We start from the raw sequence: 18,646 nt of genomic DNA on the forward strand, positions 1-18,646 counted from the left end.
TAAAAACAAGACACTTGTTCTGCATAACATTTTTAAACAAAATCCCTAATGGCAAGTTAAGAAAAGTTTATTTGTATAGCACATTTTATATACAAGACATTTCCAAGTGTTTTACGTAAGACATTAAAAGCAAAAAATCATAATAAAATCATGTGAAATAACTCAAAACAAATAAAAACAAGCAACAGTCTGGATATGTTAAAAGATACATTGCAGATTTCACGCATAGGCGCATGAGAAAATAAATGTTTTCAGCTTTAAAGTTTTTAGATTTAAAAGTTTCTACATTTGGTGAAAGTTTAATCTCCACTGGCAGTTTGTTCCACTTGTTTGCAGCTTAACAGCTAAATGCTGCTTCTCCATGTTTTGTAATTCTGAGTAGTTTTTCCCCCCATTTAAACCGACCTGGCTCATTAAGGCATGGATTTCTCTAGCCCTCTGAAAGTATATAATGCTATCCGATATCAAGTACCATAAGTCATGAGGTGGGGCCTCCATGGATTGGACATCCTACAAATCTGAGACTGGACATTTGGTGACAACAAACCAACATCTCAAACTTATTTTCGTGTTTCTTAACCATTCTTAAAACATTTGTGTAGTCCTAAAAGAGACCCCTGCTAACAGAAAATAGTGTTTCTTTAAAGGGGTGTGTTTGGTCAGCAATCATCTTTAAGTAAGTGTGATGTCTCAAAGTAGCATCCTCATGAATTGGATCCTCAGGAAACAAGGTTTCCCAGTGGAAACTGCACATGCCTATCCACACGATGTAAAACAAAGTGTGATGCATTATACCAGATTGCATTCCTTCATTTCTCCATGAAACAGTTCTGATGTTCAGTAGTCCACTGGTCAGCATGGACACCTTGAATGAAGCTATAATCCTTTCTCTTGCCCTCTTTGTCTGTTTCCAAAACCTCAAATTTAAGGAGGAAATGTTTAATTACTGACTAATAAGGATATCCAACCTACTGCCAGGTGCTATAAGGTGTGAAAATGTATATTTTTTTATTTAACCTGTTATTTGTCACAAGTGTTGTGATTGTATAGATGTCCAAACTTTTGCACAGAAAGTATGAAGTACAAGTGATAATAACAGGAACTGTTATGCGTTAGACAGTTTTCCATCCACAAACACTGACATTTTTACTGAAGTAAAGCTGATAAGCAAACAGGTCTCTACAGTTATGAGAAATCATCAATACAGCTAATTTACTGTCATATGTTGACTGAACAGACATATTTACACTGGCACCCACACAGTAAAGTTATGCCTCGGGGATGGCTAAAAAGCTTTGGCATTCATTGTGAGTACTCCCTCTTCAATCCACAAAGTGTGTATATGTGCATTATGCTGTGGGTGTGTAAGTATGAGTGTGTATGCATTCATGGGCAGTGACGTTTTGTCTACGTGACTCAGAGTAATCCTATTACATCTCTCGCTCTCCCACCTCTATATTTACCTATTGGCTCTCTCTGAGATTAGCCTGGGTATTTTCTGCATGTGCCTCTGCAAATCAGTAAGCACTTTTCCAGTGAACAACCCAGAGTTTACCAGAACCATGCCCAAGCTGTCAACTTTCTCAGTTCATTTCATTTGCTTGATCTCACATCCTGGCTGTCAAATCACCTGGAACAGATGCATGAGATTCATCATTATGCTTTGGAGGGTAAATGGGCAACATCAGACTTCAGCTGCTCACCTTGGCTGTTGAAACAGGCCATTACGCTCACTTGATGCTTGATGTCTCTGCTCTTTGCATTTTTTTCTCTGTCTTTTTTCCACCTATTTACCTACAGTGTACGCCTGTCCTTGCTCTGCAATCCAATTTGTTGTCTTTTTTTCATCCTTCTTTACCACCCTCCCTTCTTCTCTTCAAGTAATAAGATTTCTACTCTTGAGCTGGAGTTTTAGGGGCTGCCGAGCACACGTATGTGCACATACACACACACACACAGCAAACACTTAGGAGCAACCTCTACCCCTCAATTACAGCTCTGCCACACCTCCAGCTATCTCTAATCTCCCTCAGTAGACCACAGAGTGCAGAGTGAACAAATTACAGAGAGGAGTGAAGAGGCAGTGAAAGGTGTCAGTAAAATAACAAACTTCACAGGATTTAAAGGAAAAGAGAAAATAAATCAAATAAAAACCACAATGGCTTGAAGGAGGAGAAAATCTGTGGATATATTTCCTGTGGGAGTCGAGGAGTTTCAAGGTGAGCAGAATTACTTGTGTAAATTCAGCTGCCAGTGCACATACAAAGATTGATGGGCTATTAAATTAGCAACAAACAAAACATGGCAGAAATGCTGGTGTATATCAGACTGCAAAGTGCACCGTATTATTCGAAAGTCTTACAGTAGATCTTTATTCTCTGGGTAACGTCTGATGCTGCTCAATTTCAAACATAATTCTCGCACATCAGTCTTGGAAGTTGCAGTCCAGAATCATAGTCTCAGGTGGATCTGGCACAGCTCAGTGCCAGCGAGCCAAATCTAATTTGTGAGGTTATCGCTGTCAATTCACAGCCCGCACCGGCTGCCAGGACAGAAATACAGGCTGGGCAAGAGAGATAAAGCCCATTTCTCAGCTCTCAGGCCTAAACTTTATTTCAGTTTCTGATTTATTTCTTATGCCCCCCCTTTTCTTATTAGTATGTGTGAGTATTTTCTGAGCTATAAGTCGGCTCTTTGAAAACAGCATTTCATAAAAGCCTTATTTATTCTGTCTAACTGGTTCAAGCTGGGCTGCTGTGATGTTTAGATTATTATTTCTTTTTGTTTTAGAAAACTCTGCAGACTGGATTTCCATTTGTGTAGGCATGACTCAGCTAGTCAATCTCTCAGTAGCTTCCCTTTAGGAGATGGAAAAAACATTATCCAGTAGGACAACAGGAGAATCTGAATTCAGATATTACAAACAAACAGCTTTATAATGCATTCATTTAATCTGAATAAAGACCATTTATTGGTTTGTTCCTTTGTCAAATGACTAGGCTGTTTCCAGACGCTGGCCACATTAAATTTTGCTCTGAAACCTGCATGTGTGGTAGAAATGAACTGGTGCATCAAGTCAGTTTATTTTAGGCACATTTAAAAACAACAAGCATTGACCAAAGTGCTGGCCCAAATTCAAATCAATGAAACTACTAGAGAGTACACAAAGTAAAAATTAGAAATAAAATGACTTTTATCAAGCTTTTATCAGGCAACATATTTTTCCAAAACTCATCATTTAAAGGGCCATGTTGTAATCTCTCATCGAAGTAAGGTCATGTTTTAACTGAGGAAAAGCATTTTGCTGAGATTAAGTTAGATGAGTACATAGCTTGATGTTTTGTTGTTAGGATTAAATTGTTTTTTTTCCCAAAGGCCTTTAAGAAAGAATTTTTAATTATTGTTTTTTACCTTTTAGAGTGAGCACAAAGCAATGACAAGTTAAAACTCCCAATTCAATTTGCATCAGAGCCTATAAAACCTTTAACTATGGCTTAGGCAATTATACAGTTAGGCTAATGATTTAGCCTAGAGTAATCAGAAAACAGATATACCTTAGGAATACAACCAGGATTTCAGAAGTCTATTACCATAATGTGAGGCAGCTTGTGTTTTTTTTTCTTTCATTCTTTTTTTTTTTTTTTTTTTAAATTATGGGTAAAAAAAAAAAGAGAAAACTCTTCAATTTTTTGGATGTTTCTCTCCTTCATACACCGACAATTAAAGCTCAATACAAAAGCTTTGCTCTCAATATCTTTGCATTATTTAAGTTTTTCATTCAGAAAAACATGAAATACAAAGAACAAAAAAACATGGGCAGGTCTGGATGTTGAGTCGGAGGGGCACAAGCCCATCTGAATGGCCTCTGAAGTGCCCCTGTCCAGTTAGAGGTTGTTTGAGTCCTTACAGATGGGTAAACATAGCAAACTATTACACTATGAACACTTCTGACAACTAAAGTAATTCTGGTATTTTGTCTTGTGGGGAATAAGACAATTGTTTAGAAAAGGGAACAAAGAAAACGCAACAAAACAAAAACAAGAAAGAAAAAAAAGAAAAAAAGACAATCCAACTCGTATGATGCGAGAGGATTTACGAGTGAGAAATTTTCAAAGGGGGATAATAAATGCACCAGTTCCAGAGGACTGGAAGGCAATATGAACTTTTAATGTTTTAATGTTTTATTCAAAATAGTTTAATAAAGAATAATTTGCAATTTGCAAATCATATTCAAATGTAGATCTTCGTTTAAACTTTAACTTGTTGCCAACAAAAATAACAAAAAAAAAAAAGGCTGGTAAAATGTTTATAGTTCACATTACTGATAAAATATTTGTGTCTGGACACTGGACATTTACTTTTTGAAATATGGTTCCTATATGGCACCTGACTTTGAACAATAAACAAAAAACAAAAAAAAATAACAAAGATAAAAAATAAATAAAAGTGCATTAATCATGACTGATATCATACATCAGGATGACATTTCTATATAAAGCTGCCATCTTTTCTCCACAGAGGGGTTTTCCATTCCTGTTTTCCATCATGGTGGACCTGTTCCTAAACCACGTTCTAATAGAGAACAACTCCGATCAGGATGAACTCAACACAGAGCGTGAGATCATCGGCATCCTAGAAAACCGCATCCTGTTGCTGTTCTTTGCATCTGCTGAGTGTGAGACGTGCCAGAAGTTTGTGCCTGCTTTGAATGACTTTATCAAGAAACTGAAAGATCCTGCATACATCGAATACCCCAAACTGCTTGCACTCATCTACATCAGGTCCTCATCTCAGCTTTCATTTACAACTTCTTTGCACCCTTTGTATAAACACATGTACACTGTTTTATTAGTTGTAAGATGTCCATCTTTCTCTCTCCAGTTTGGACCAATCAGGGGAGCAGCAGGAAAGATTTCTCAAAGAGCTGCACAAAAAAATTTTTTTCCTGCCCTTTGAGGACTTGTACAGAAAGTAAGTGGCTATCAGGACAAAGTATTTTTTAATTTGAGCTACCTGTGTCGGGTACTTTTCTGTCCTTTGCTGCAACATCTTTAAGACATTTTACTGTTTGTATGTAAGTTGTGTGTGTGTGTTTTCTTCTTGTTCAGGGAATTGCAGTCCATGTTTAAAGTGAAAGATGTACCAACAGTAGTGGTGCTTCGCCCGGATGGATCTGTCCTCTCTCCAAATGCTGTGAAGGACATCTCTTCTCTTGGCACTCATTGTTTCCGCAACTGGCAAGAATCAGCTGAGATCGTTGAAAGGACCTTTATGCTGAATGAAGAGTTTGATGACCTTAATCTACGTAGTGCCACCGACCCCGTGAGAAGACTCAAGTACAAGACAGAGGACGACAAGAGGAAAAAGAAATGGTGGAAGTTATGGGAGAAGGGCAAAGACAGAAATGATAATGAGGAGAAAGATGACACCTGGGATATGAAGGGAAAGGACACACATAAAGGAACATGGAGGAAAAGATGAAAGAAAGTGGAATAGAGTACTGCTCACCTGCTCCTGCATCTGACGTATATTTTAAGAATATAAATGATTAATTTTGTGATTGTAAAAATGATAGCAGTTGCCATAATTTATTTGTCTTGAATATGACCAGCTGTTTGTCCGAGAACAAATTAAATGTCATTGTTTTCACTGATAGATGCAAATATGTATAATCCTGTTTTTATGAAAGTTGGGTGTTGCATAAAAGGGAAGAAAGAAATTATTTGAATGCTTTGGAAATTCTTTAAATTCTTTAAAAATGTACCAATGATGCATATTATTTTTCTTTGTTTCTTACTTGTTAATCACTGAATAAAAGTGTCTGTTAAATGTTAATATTAGATACACAAAAATACCTTCGACCTGAAGCACAAATGAGACACACACAGAAAAAACTCATGCAAACACCTTTTTCTTTTCATAGATTGGTATTTATAAAAGAACGTGTGTTTTGATGATAAATGAATGTTTTGACTCACACTCTTCAGCCCATGTGTACACACATTTCTAAAATAATTTCAACCATATGTAATAAACTCTACTATTACCAGTCAACAGTTAGCATCCACAAATGCAGAATATAACTACAACGGCACAAAGCACAACATTCTCCTGGTTTTGACTGATGGGATGTTGTTAGCTAATGTGTTTTAACAGTTTGTTTGTTTGCAACATAAAACATTCATGTTGATTAAAGCATGGCTTGGCTAAAAGGTACACAATGTATGAATTACGGGCATCTAGTGGTAAATAACGGGCATAACTACGACTTTACATGCCAAGCACAGTTATGAATAGATGGTGGCTGTCAGTGGCCAAAATTATTCCTGACACAAACATGTTTCATCTGCAAGTGGCTTCAGCTGCAGCAATGACTGTACTACAGGTGTCTGCTTCAAAATTGTGTACTGTCATCTTCTTTTTAAGGCATTACTTATCTTAAACGGTGCTCTAGCGTAGATCAAACAAAGCCAGTACTGCAGTTTTAAAGCTCAGATGGTTCTCAGCTCACATAAATGGTGGCACAAATATGGCAGACGCCATGTATGTGGACCCACAGCAAGAAGATATTAACAGCTCATTCACAGTTATTTTAGTAAAGTGATTTGATACCAATAGAAACACCATTTTTAATGATATACTAAATTTATTTGTTTGTGATTATTGTACCACCTTTAAATATCATTGAATACAATGTTACAAGTTTGCTCACATCATTTGAATGTCTCCCTATCCTCAACACCAGACAATGACAAACACTACCATATGACAATTTCTGAACATTATTGTGACACTACTGCATATTGGGTAAATGTATATGATAAAGTTGTGGATAAATGATGCAATGATTATGTGTTTTTGTGAGACTTAACTGGACTTCCACATCTGTAATCTGTGTGGCACCATTAATCCTGAACAGTAAATTCAGGTTAGAGCAACATGTTTCCACACAGATTAAATTCTTTTCAAAGAAAGCCTTACTTAATACAGAAAAGCATTGCCAAAACACATTTCTGCACAGATTATAACAGCATGGCTGCGCAGTAGAATAGTCCAGATACTAAACTGACCTGGCTGCAGTTCAGATCTGTCACCCTACTAAAACATTTGATACATAGAGAAGGTCCAGAACTGTCAAATAGCTAAAATCCCATATCTAAAATATTCCCAGAAAAAAACTAAACAAACAATAATAACAATAAACAAACATTAAAAAAAAAAAAAGTCTTTCTCACCTCTCACATTTCATGGTCATTAATGCTGGGTCCAATAGACTGAATCAAACTCCATCACTATGCAGAGATTCCCTGTGGTTCTGCTTCTCCATTAGTTACTGAACAACAAGTCTCACTGTGGCTCACTTCATTAATCTCTCTTATTTAATTCTTTTGAGCACATCTCTCATTCTGTAATACCTCTTTATTCAGAGAGACATGGCTGTTAAGCCAGTGCACAGACACCCACACACACACACACACACACACACGCCCAGACAAAGACTGTGAGCACTTCATGTTCCCTCCGTCACCTTGTCTTTCAGTCCCTCCCTCCTGACGGAGGACGGGAGACTGAGAAGAAGAGCGAGAGAGCAGCTACTGCCACCGAGGTGAGGGAGACGAGTCAATGGGTGGCTGTGACACATACTGACAGGCTTGGAGCTGATTCGAGTGATCACGGGAAGGTTGAAAAGAAAAATAAAACTAAATTTGAAGACTATTCTCTTTTTGGATTCCCTGCCTCAAGGGGAGATAATATAGGTAAGCAACTGTGAGGATTATCGGGTTTAACAGCAAGCAAGATTAAATGATTAATAGATGGAAGCATAACTGAGTGGAAATCGATGACGACAGTCATCCTTAAGGAGATACGTTTGTGTAGACCAGTGAAAATAATTACAAATGTTGATGTATTTGTTTATTTATGACTCACTGTTTGACTTTTCTATTCTGCATTCACAGCTGTAAATCCAAGGCCCATATCATGAAATTGTCCAGACTTGTTAAACCTAATCTAAATGGTTTCAGTCTAAGAAAATTACGTTTTCCTGTATAGGCTCCCCAGTTTTATATGCATGCCATGATTTTATCACGCTTTTCCAACTGTGTAATTATCTGAAGCCACAAAACCAAATCAGTTTTGGAGCATAAGGTGTTGCTACACAATAAAGCTTGATTTTTCATTATTTACTCTTTTCATTTTTGTTTAATCAAATGTTGATAAGCTGGCATCTCTGTAAAAAAAAACTGTATTATTTGTCAAATTTGCATAATTTTATTTTTTTTACAAATAAAAAAGTGTATATTTTATATGTCTAGTAGTTGCCAGGTATGAAACTGTTTTGGGGGGATTATTCTTCTCATTTGAAGGCTCACAGATTTGATGCAGTTTGCAGACAGAAATAAAAAAGGTAACTAATAATTTGATTAATTTTCTGTAAGTTCTAAAGAGTATAAAATGATTTGTTTTGTGTCCTTGCCAGCTTCCTAATCTCTGCACTGAACTGGTCGTCATGGTGGATCTTTTTATTGATCGAGTCCTGGTGAAAAACAACAAAGACCAGGATGAACTGGACACTGAACGTGAGATTGTCATGCGCCTGCAGAATCGTATCCTGATGCTTTTCTTTGCATCTACTGAATGTGAGACCTGCCAGAAGTTTGCTCCAACACTCCATGAATTCTTCAAACAGCTGACAGATGAGTTCTATGTGGAGCGTGCCGCACAGCTGGTTCTCCTGTACATCAGGTACACTGTCCACCAGCGAACACTTATCTAAGTGTTTATAACTAACTGCACTGTATGAGGGGCTGCTCACTAATGCATATGACAGGAATTAGTCCACAAAGCGCAGCAACCTCATCCTGATCCTGATTTGTGTTTGGTCAATTATTTATCCCCTTTAATAATACCAACTGGCATTGTATTACACTTCAATGAAAAGCTTAATTAGTCACTTTTGTCACAAGATGTAAATAATAAGGATCATACGCATATGGAATGAGCAGCATGGCTAAATGTGTGGGTAGTAGCACCAAAAAAGTGCCACAGTCCCCTGCAATAGTCTCCTGATAGTACTCATGCTTGTTTTGAGATTCAGGTGTGTGTCAATCACAGATGTACAACTGGGGCCTGACTATCAATTGACAGACAGTCGTATTGGGCTGAGATTCTGGAGCCAGCTGTGTTCCCATATCTCCAGAATATGGGACCTTCATCCTCCAGGATGACAACGCTTCTCCACAGAGGTCATCACAGAGAACCTCTGGAATTTGGGAGTGGGGAGAATGGAAATGCTGAGGAAATGGCCTGCTGTGAGTCCAGACCACTTGTGGGATCAGCTTGGGTGTGTTGTGTGTGCCAGAGTAAGCAACTCAACCACACTGGTTGACCTTTAAAAACCCCTGGTGGAGGAATGAGATGCCACTCCACAGCAAGATGTAACCAGGATGGTGACCAGCATGAGGAGCAGATGCCAAGCTGTTATGGTTGTACATGGACACACTACTGAGGTCCCTGAAAATGTAAAAATGATCAATATGTGTTGTTTTTCCTTATTACCATAGGAACGTGAAATCATCTAATGCACCAACCAACTCAAATCCAAAGTGAATACCAACAGGAGAAAACTGTAAGCACATTTTTCAGGGCACTACCCACACGTTTAGCTGTGCCGCTCATTCCCAAGAAACTCAATCTTTACAAGTTATACCTTGTTCTTAAGGTGACTAAGCAGGCTTCCCAACAATGTATGATACAACACCAGTTGTATTAAAGGGGATAAATAATAAATCAAATATTAATATTATTATACTTTGTGTGTTGAGTTTATTTGTTTGAAGAAATGTTGGGAACACTCTCTAAATGCTCCATACATACAGCCATCTGGAAACGTCTTGCATCACCAGTACTTTTTACAGCGGCAGATTTTAGCTGTTAAAAGCTTATAATTTATTATTTTTTAACCACACTTCTTTGCTGAGGGTGTGTTTTATGTTACTGTCCTGCTGACCCTGGACATTAATCCCAAACCTTACATATTTTTTTTTATTTTGTACAGAAGGAGACACATTTCACTTTAAACTGCCTTAATAGTCTGACATTGTCTTTCACTGGATGTGTTCATTGACATCAGCAGTGGCAGAAAGAAGCCTTAAAACATAATTTAACCAACATGTATTGGTGTAATGTGCACATTCTTTACATCAGCTTACAGACTTCATCTCTTTTCCTGATTACACATTAAAGAGCCCCCTGTTCATAGAACATTCTTCCAGAGACTGTGGCATTTTAGAAATTTTAGACTTGCTTTAACAATCTGCTGTTGATCTCCCTGGGGCCTTAAGATTATTACAAAAAAAACTCTGGCCTTTCTTGTGCCTTCTGTCAATAGTGATGCCCTCTTTGGCTTGTGGCCACAATGGAACACTTGGTTCTGTGTGTGTGTGTGTGTGTGTGTGTGTGTGTGTGTGTGTGTGTGTGTGTGTGTGTGTGTGTGTGTGTGTGTGTGTGTGTGCCTGTGTTTGTGTGTATATATATATATATATATATAAACTGTGCTTAAAACTTTGAATGCTGATCATTTTGATGTTAAATTTTGTGTGTAACCATTTATATATGATAATAAGAAGTCATAAAAACTACATTTGAACAGTTTTCTAGACTTGAACTACAGAAGGCTGTATATCTTTCTTAATCTCTTAACGGTTTGGTGTTTTTTCTTTCACTTCTCAGTTTGGATGAGTCAGAGGAACAACTAGAAAACTTCCTCAAGGAGCTTCCAAAGAAGTCGTTGTTCCTGGCCTATGAGGACCCCTACAGGAGGTGTGTGGGACCAACCAGTCAGTAGTGTATACAGCCTGTTGGTGAATGATGACAATGTAAATAGGCCAAGCTGCATAAATCCATTAGCTCTATGGTATAATGTGCCCGTATGTGTGTGTATTTTCACAGGGAGCTGGAGGCTATGTTTAATGTGGAGGAGCTGCCCACAGTGGTGGTGCTGCGCCCCGACTGCTCTATCCTCATCCCTAATGCAGTAGAGGAGATAATCCGTCTGGGCCCAGACTGCTACCGCAACTGGCACGAGGCAGCAGAGCTCATTGACAGGAACTTCCTTACAACAGAGGACTTTGAGGAGAAATCCATGCGTAGCTTGAGTGACCCTGTCAGAAGACTTAAGTATAAGGTGGAGGATGAGAAGAAGAAAAAGAAGAAGAAATATCGCAGGGGTTGGGGTGGAGGTGGTGATGATGATGGGAAAGTGGAAGCTGGAGCTGATGACAAGGATGTAGGCGGGTCACCATGGTGATGCAGACCAAAAACCAGAGGTCAAGACTGTGTTTTTAATCCAAAAGTTGCTGTGATTAGAGATAAAAAAAAAAAAAAGCTTTGTCACTAAGCTTTGTTCGGTACAGCCATGAATGCAGTTTTGTTTATCCAAACAAAAAAACATTTCTCAGCTAAAATTCATAAAACATTCATGTTTCTTATCTGTGAAGTGGAAACTGAAAGCTGATTTTTCTTTCTTTTTTTGGCTCTACTGCTTGAAATGAGAGGCAATAGAAGACTGTGGTCTTACAAAAACAGATATGCCATCAAATAATTCAAAACCATGTGAAACACTTTCACTGAAGGCTGCTAACCAAGGCTGGCTTCAGCTAATAATCAGCTTCATTTTGACATCTTTGAATGTTGCCAAGTTTACAGCAAAGAAAGCTTTTGGTGTTGGCCAAGTTTGGCTTGTTTGATTACACCAAGAAGCATTAGTTGAAACCATTTCCCCATTTATGACAGCAGAGCTCTGTAATGCACTTTATACATGATAATGTGTACCATCCAATTAAAGCCCAACATGCATAATCTAAAATCAATGAATTATTCAGCACCATTAAAATAATTTTGTTAGTGACTTTGTTTTGAGTATTTGCGAAATCTAGCTGCACTTATAGATTACACAAGCAGCAATCAGAGCTATTCAAAGGGAGACTGGTGAAGTGATGGGGAAACTAGCTGTGCTACATAATCAGTGATTTCCTTTGAATGTACTGAAGACTATGTTTAGACTTTGCACCCTTCCTCCTAAATGTCTTTATGTGATCAGTCAGGATCCCCATTTGCAACAGCTCTCTCAGAGGAATATGCAAGCTTTTCTTCCTTCTTTCTCTGACTGTCCCAAGCCTTAAACACATGCTGTCAGTACCTCCAAATAGAAAGAAGAAGCTGGATGGCAGTGTGACAGTATAATGGCAGCAGCAGAAAAATGTATCTGAGAGACAGATGATGAAACCAGAGTATCATCAGGTGTCATTGAGGTGTGATGGTTTGATTGGTATAATTTGATGTGCTTTAAAAAGGCCTAATGATTTATTTCAAAGCTTTAGCATCCTGGAAAGACTGACAAACAGGTCATATTTTCTATCAGAGCAGAATGAAACAAAGCTCCCCGTGACTGTAATGGAAATACTGCAAAAGCTTGTGCTGGCTGTCTGTGCAGCACACACAATAACCCCCTTTCTCCATCAAAGAACTGAAAATGCTTAGTGTACTCGGAGCTGGTCAGAAATGTAAGAAGAGACAGATACCAACACATACGCGAGCCTCTGTTTATTCTATATTCCTTTGCTTTTGCCTACACAGCATCTTATTGTTGCTCACTCAGACAAACCTTGACAATATAGTCGAAGCCCCCACACCCCCTGCCTCTCTCTCTCTCTGTCTCTCTCTCTCTCTCTCTCTCTGTCTGCACACGCGCACGCATAAACGCTCACACGTGCGCACACAAAAGCACAGACGCGTTGCGCGCTCTCGAGTGCAGAACGCGCAACAAGCGGACCAGCGGATGGAAAGAGCGAAGAAGAGAGAAGGACGGATACAAGGCGAGGCCAGGAGCGGGAAACCTTATCTCTCCTGGCTGTCCAGCTGTTGTCTTTGTGTATTTTTGTTTTTTTGTTTTCTTTTTACCCCAGCATATATTTAACGCGATTATTGCCCCCTCTTTTTAAAAAGCCTAATAAATCCCCACATCCGTCCTGATGTGCCGCTGCGTCTCATCACGATTCGTCAAGGATATGCGAAGCGGCTGTTATCACGTCGACGTTATTTTTTTCCATTGAAATACGAGGATGTACTTAATGAACGATGCTGGAGACATAGGACCAACAATGACAAGCGACAGCAGGGCTTGGTGAGCTGTAGAAATCGAAGGAGGGACGCAGAGCAACCACGGTTTGTGCAGTTATTTGCGCCTAATTATTAATGTTTTTATAGTCCATCGTGCATTTTTGCTCCCTTTATACTTCGGAGCTCTTAAGGCCTACAGCCCGCATTACCTCCGGGCATGAAACCCGTGGGAATTATGATACCAACGTGACGCACAGTCACACAACACAGCGGGGAAGACATCGAGCCTCGACAGGACGGAGGGAGGGTGTGAGGTCCAGCGGAGCAGAGCTCTGCACAGTACACTGATCACAGGGAGGAGGGAGCGGACGCCCAGTTGTTGGACATATCGTGCTAATGACTGACATATAATCCAGCTGGTACAGCACATCAAAATTTTCCTATCGATTTTTTTTATTATTATTATTTTTTTTTTTCATGCATCGGACGCAGAGGAGCAGGAGACAAGGAGTAGAGTTCAGTGGGTGAGGGCGCGGAGACGGGATGCGGGAGACGCAGTGAGCGCGGAGGAGGAGGAAGAGGGAAACCGGAGGATTGACGGTAAGATATGTATATGGGCTGTGAGGATGCACCCCGCCCCTTCGTCTCACTCCCTCTCTTCAGCTCTTGCTCTTTCTCTCTGTTCAAATGCACAAGTGCACATACATGATCAATGCCCGTGAAGACAGCAGAGGTGCCTTGCTACATTGCTGCTGCTGCCAAGTGCCATTTGATCACTGACACACAGGGATCTGATATGTTGCTGTCCAGAGACTCCTACCTCTACTTGGGTCAGTAGTAGGAGAGCCAGGCGTGAGTGCTGTAAAATATTCATATGCACGTTATTAGCCTCCTCTGTACTCTTCAGAGGGGTATAGGCACAAATGGCTAATGACTCAGGGTGTCTAAAGCTGATACAGAAGAGGGGGTATGCCATGGATCAGCTGAAATCATTATTACACATACCTTAATGGCAGTGTCTTGTGTGCTGCCTTGAACAGTGAACTCCCACAAACGGGGTTTTAATGCTGATTTGGCTTGCTGATGCACCACAGATGGGAATATGAGGAGAAAAGAGACAGAGAGGAAGAGGGAGCAGACCAAGTGAGAGTCCATTATCAATATTTCAGAGAGTGAACGAGAGGACTGGGTCAGTGGAGGAGGCCAGTGAGAGAGGCAGCAGTGACTGTAAGAGATGCAGAGGGAAAAATGTGGTGAATGAAAGAGAGGATGGGCTGAGGGAAGGATGGCGGCTGACAGGACCTGAGTTTGAATTGTTTAAGAAGTGTAACCTTGAGTGTGTCATACTGTGTTAGCTTTATATAATAGGCACAATGGACAGGAATGAATGATCACCTTTGAATTATTCATATATTTGCAGATTTTTATAAGGTGACTCATCCAAATGTGTATATATGTATGTGTATGCATGAGCATGCCATGCTTGCATATTGGATGCTAGCGAGAAAACAAAGGTAATGAGGTTAGTTTCCATGTACAGGTCATTTACATCAACCACTGAAGAGAAAAAAAAGCAAAGTGATTTGCTTAAACCACTCAGACACATTTGTGCACACATGCACACAATTTGGATGGATTTTCTGTCATTTGACTTGTAAAACGCACTATATTAGTTTCTTTCTGCTCCGACCACCTCAAACAGGTTCCTATCATGTCCCTTTGAATCAGTCAGACACAATGAGTCAGTCGCCCTGTTTGTGCTGTGAGCATTTCATGCAGGCCTGTGCACATTGTGCAGAGCTGTGGGCGGATGTATCACTGTAATATCAATCTCGTGATGTTAGATTGTATATCTGCTGGGATTTCACTCATGATAAAGCCGTAGGGCTGTAGCTAATAATTATTTTCATTATCAGCTGAGTTACAAAAAAAAAGATGTTGGATGTTTAGTGCAAAAAAGAATGGTTTGTAACTGGCAGAAATACAGTGCAAAAAAAAAAAGATCCCTTTACTTAATGTGAAATGAAGTCAATGGAAATTGTTCCAAAATGTCACATATTGACTGTTGGACTTTTTTTTTCCATTAGTGCTTAATATTTTTAGATGTCCAGTGAGTGTGGGTGATTTCTAAACATGTTATTATTGGATCAGGAGAAATATGTGGTCCACTTTATTCATTAAGTTGTTCATGTATAAATATGCCATGCAGTTCATATTAAATACCTAAAAGAAAATGTACTGCATATATTTATGGAAAAATCTATAAGATTAGACACACTTGTATGCCCTTTAGTACATATACAGAATGTTAATCTCAAATCTGTAGTGCAAAACACTGCTAGATGCGCTTTGTTCTGTCATTCCTCAGTCTATGTATTTATCAGTTTTTTTCAATGGAAGCAGCTGGTATTTTGTAACAATTATGGTGACACATAAAAGCGCACTTTTGCAAATATAATATAATAAAATAAAATCTAATAGTAATGCAGTTTTTGCAAGTCGATGTAACCTTAAAACTATTTGTAGGTGTAATTTTACAGCCTATATTTGTGTATATGTGTGTTTGATGGTAGTATTGCTCTATATGCATTTGTGAATAAACAAAAATTAATAGGAATGTCTTTATTTATTTATTTGTTTGCTTAATCCAAGAAAGGAAATACCCAAACTTTAGATTTTTACTGTGCCATATTATAAAAATATATGTAATATATGTAATTATGGCATTTAAAATAAAATGGCAGTCATCAGTACTTGTGCCAATTATAGATGCAAAACAATTTTGAAGTTTTCAGAAATTGTTTTCCCATGTCCTTTTCCTCATTTCATCCACTGTTTTGTATCCCTGCCTCACACACAACCGTCATCCTCTTTATAAGTTTGACACCAAATTACTTAATCTGTTTACTTTTAAGTATGACAGGACTAGTACTTTACAATAGACTCAATAAAAACCCCCTTTGGGACAGCAGGTTTTCCACTTTATGTGTTGTCCTTCAATTTTTGGCTTTCCTTGTTTCTTGGCTTCATCTCTTTGAAGCAGTGGATCAGATAATGACATGGAAAGAAATTGTTTCAATGCACCACACACTGAAATCCGACATTGAGCATTCCAAACAAAACCAGGGTGTATGATGTATGAGACCAGACTGGATTTTCTAAGTCATCAACTTTAGTCACTCACTTTTCCATTAAGAAATATTTCAAGTAAATAAAACAGATAATAATATTAAATATTTCATAAAGTGAACAAGTTTTCTGAGATGTTGAAAAACACATCCAGTGTCACAATAAGGTAATCACATGTACACAGCAGCTCAGATGTTTTTAGAATATGATAGATTTTCTGTTTTTTTAAATTAATTAATTAAAGATTTTAATGTGTTTTGAAGAGATCATAAACAAAAATTACATCTGGTATGATCCCAGCACCAGGCATGTTATGACTTCCTCTTAATGCATGGTTCCAGTATGATTAGCAGGGGATCAAACTGGACCACTGACACATTAAACCACATCTGGATTATTATCAGATAATCGGGCTGCTTTTATCAGCTGGTGAAACTCTTCTTGCTCTTCACATGAGATACGGTGGCTTACTAGTTGTCTACTCTTTTTTTCTTTTTACCATGAAGAAAGGAGAATACCACAAAATCATCGTCATTACTTGATGGCTTCATTTTGACTTGCATCTATAATGGATTTATAAAACATATGCAAGCTTTCTATGTATAATTATTATTATTATTATTGTTATTATTATTTGTTAGAAATGGAAAAACACAGATTTGGTCTAAAACGGCTTAAATTGTGGGGTTGGAAAGGTTTTGCGCAGAGCTTAATGAGGCCGAGCTTCAGCTTAACTGTAAAAAGTTGTATTCAAAATGAATTATTCAGTGCACATGTGTAGGAATTGTTTTTAGACAATCTCAAAGAAGTATATTTGTACCATAAGATCATTATTTAGTTTTTTCACTATGTTTTTTGACACACACATGAGGATAATTGGTTTGATGGATTTTTACTACAATACCAATTCCATAAAAGCTCACACATTGTGCAATATGTAAATCAAAATAGAGTCCAATGATAGCAAACCAAATAAGTATTATTTTATTAACAGCAGAACACAGAAAACATTACATTTAGACCATGAGATATTTAATATTTTGTGAAAACCAGAACTTATTTTAAATTTGATGGTGGTAGCATGTCTAAAAAATGTTAGGATAGGCTGATGTTAACCACCGTGTAACACCCCTTCTTCTTCTGACAAAAGTTTGTTTAAACATCTGTGAACTAAGGACACTAAATACTGGATCTTTGGGATCCCATTTTTGTCTGACCTAGGATTCCAGCTGATCAACAGTCCATGGTCTTTTTTGTTGTATTTTGGATTTCAAGATGTCCCAAATGTTTTCAGTTGGTAAAAGGTCTGGATTGCAGGAAGATGAATCCATGCTTTTGTGAGAGATTCAGTTTACTATTTAGTTTTGTCTTGCTGAAAGATGCAAGGCCTTCCATTAAAGAGATGTCATCTGGGTGGCAGCATATGTTGCCCTAAATCCTACTTAAACCTTTCAGCATTTGTGGTTACTTTACAGATGTGCAAATTACCAGTTCCATTGTCACTAATGCATCCAGATACCATTAGAGATGCTGGGATTTGAACCAAGCGCTGGTGGCAAGCCAGATGGTCTTCTCTCTAGTCTGGAGGATGTGTCATCCATGACTTCTAAAAAGGTCTAATATTTAGATCTGTATGGCAACATGAGAGTTTTCCTCTTTGCCTCAGCCTATGTTAAAGGAGGTTGGGCTAAAAGAAGACAGTTTTTCATGTTCACATATGGCTTCTTCATCGCTTGGTTTAACCTGTATTTGTGAATGGTACAGTGAACTTTGTTTACAGACATTTGGGAGTACTCCTGAGCCCATGCAGTGATTTCCATGACAGACTTGTGTCCATTTTTGATGTAAAGTCACATTCCAGACTGTTGAAATTTTTTAATGATATTACATCCTGCAAACAACAGAATATTTAAAGTTTTTATAATTTTATTTTGAGAAAATAATTTATAGGCAGTTTTTTTTTTTAGAAATTGCTTAACCCTTTAGCCAGCTTTATTTGTGAAATACTCTGCTTCCCTAAGGTGCTCTTTTTAAACATAATCATATTACTAACCTGTTTCCAATTAAACAAATTAGTTGCAACATGTTTCTCCAGCTGTTTCTTTTAAGTGCCACTGGCTCCTGTCCCAACATTTTTGTAATGTGTTGTTGGCATCAAATTCAAGATGAGCTAATAATTTTCATCAAATGGTAAAATGTTTAAATTTCTACATTTGACATTATTTTCTCTGTCCCATTAATAAAATATTGCTTAATAAAAAATATTAAATAATTGCCTTTTTTTTTTTTAGCTAACTCTGTTTTGTAATTTCTGAATATGCTCAAATATGCTTTATGCTATGCATAAATAACAGCAACTAATTAGCAAACAGACTTTAAACCATTCATATTCTCTAAG

The 18,646-nt window shown here is 38.1% G+C and overlaps 3 protein-coding genes across 8 annotated transcripts in view; all 3 read left to right on the forward strand.

The window, feature by feature from the left end:
• The first annotated feature begins 2,119 nt into the window (after window positions 1–2,119).
• Window positions 2,120–5,706, forward strand: LOC121637891 (nucleoredoxin-like protein 1). The gene is made up of 4 exons (XM_041982240.1): window positions 2,120–2,219; window positions 4,519–4,781; window positions 4,882–4,971; window positions 5,109–5,706. The coding sequence occupies exons 2-4, from the start codon at window positions 4,546–4,548 to the stop codon at window positions 5,479–5,481; spliced, it is 699 nt and encodes a 232-aa protein (XP_041838174.1). The 5' UTR covers window positions 2,120–2,219; window positions 4,519–4,545; the 3' UTR covers window positions 5,482–5,706.
• A 1,976-nt stretch (window positions 5,707–7,682) lies between these two features.
• Window positions 7,683–11,519, forward strand: LOC121637893 (nucleoredoxin-like protein 1). The gene is made up of 4 exons (XM_041982242.1): window positions 7,683–7,757; window positions 8,480–8,745; window positions 10,732–10,821; window positions 10,951–11,519. The coding sequence occupies exons 2-4, from the start codon at window positions 8,510–8,512 to the stop codon at window positions 11,306–11,308; spliced, it is 684 nt and encodes a 227-aa protein (XP_041838176.1). The 5' UTR covers window positions 7,683–7,757; window positions 8,480–8,509; the 3' UTR covers window positions 11,309–11,519.
• A 1,314-nt stretch (window positions 11,520–12,833) lies between these two features.
• The window catches only part of LOC121637827 (adhesion G protein-coupled receptor L1-like), a 35,418-nt gene continuing 29,605 nt past the window's right edge, over window positions 12,834–18,646 (forward strand). For 5 of the 6 annotated variants that reach the window (XM_041982125.1, XM_041982128.1, XM_041982130.1 and 2 more), the window contains exon 1: window positions 12,834–13,719. The gene's annotated coding sequence lies outside the window, so the exon portion shown is untranslated. The remainder of the gene's footprint in view (window positions 13,720–18,646) is intronic. The other variant, XM_041982127.1, reaches the window with a different exon arrangement.

Source organism: Melanotaenia boesemani, chromosome 4 (assembly GCF_017639745.1).
Source record: "Melanotaenia boesemani isolate fMelBoe1 chromosome 4, fMelBoe1.pri, whole genome shotgun sequence".
NCBI lineage: Eukaryota > Metazoa > Chordata > Actinopteri > Atheriniformes > Melanotaeniidae > Melanotaenia > Melanotaenia boesemani.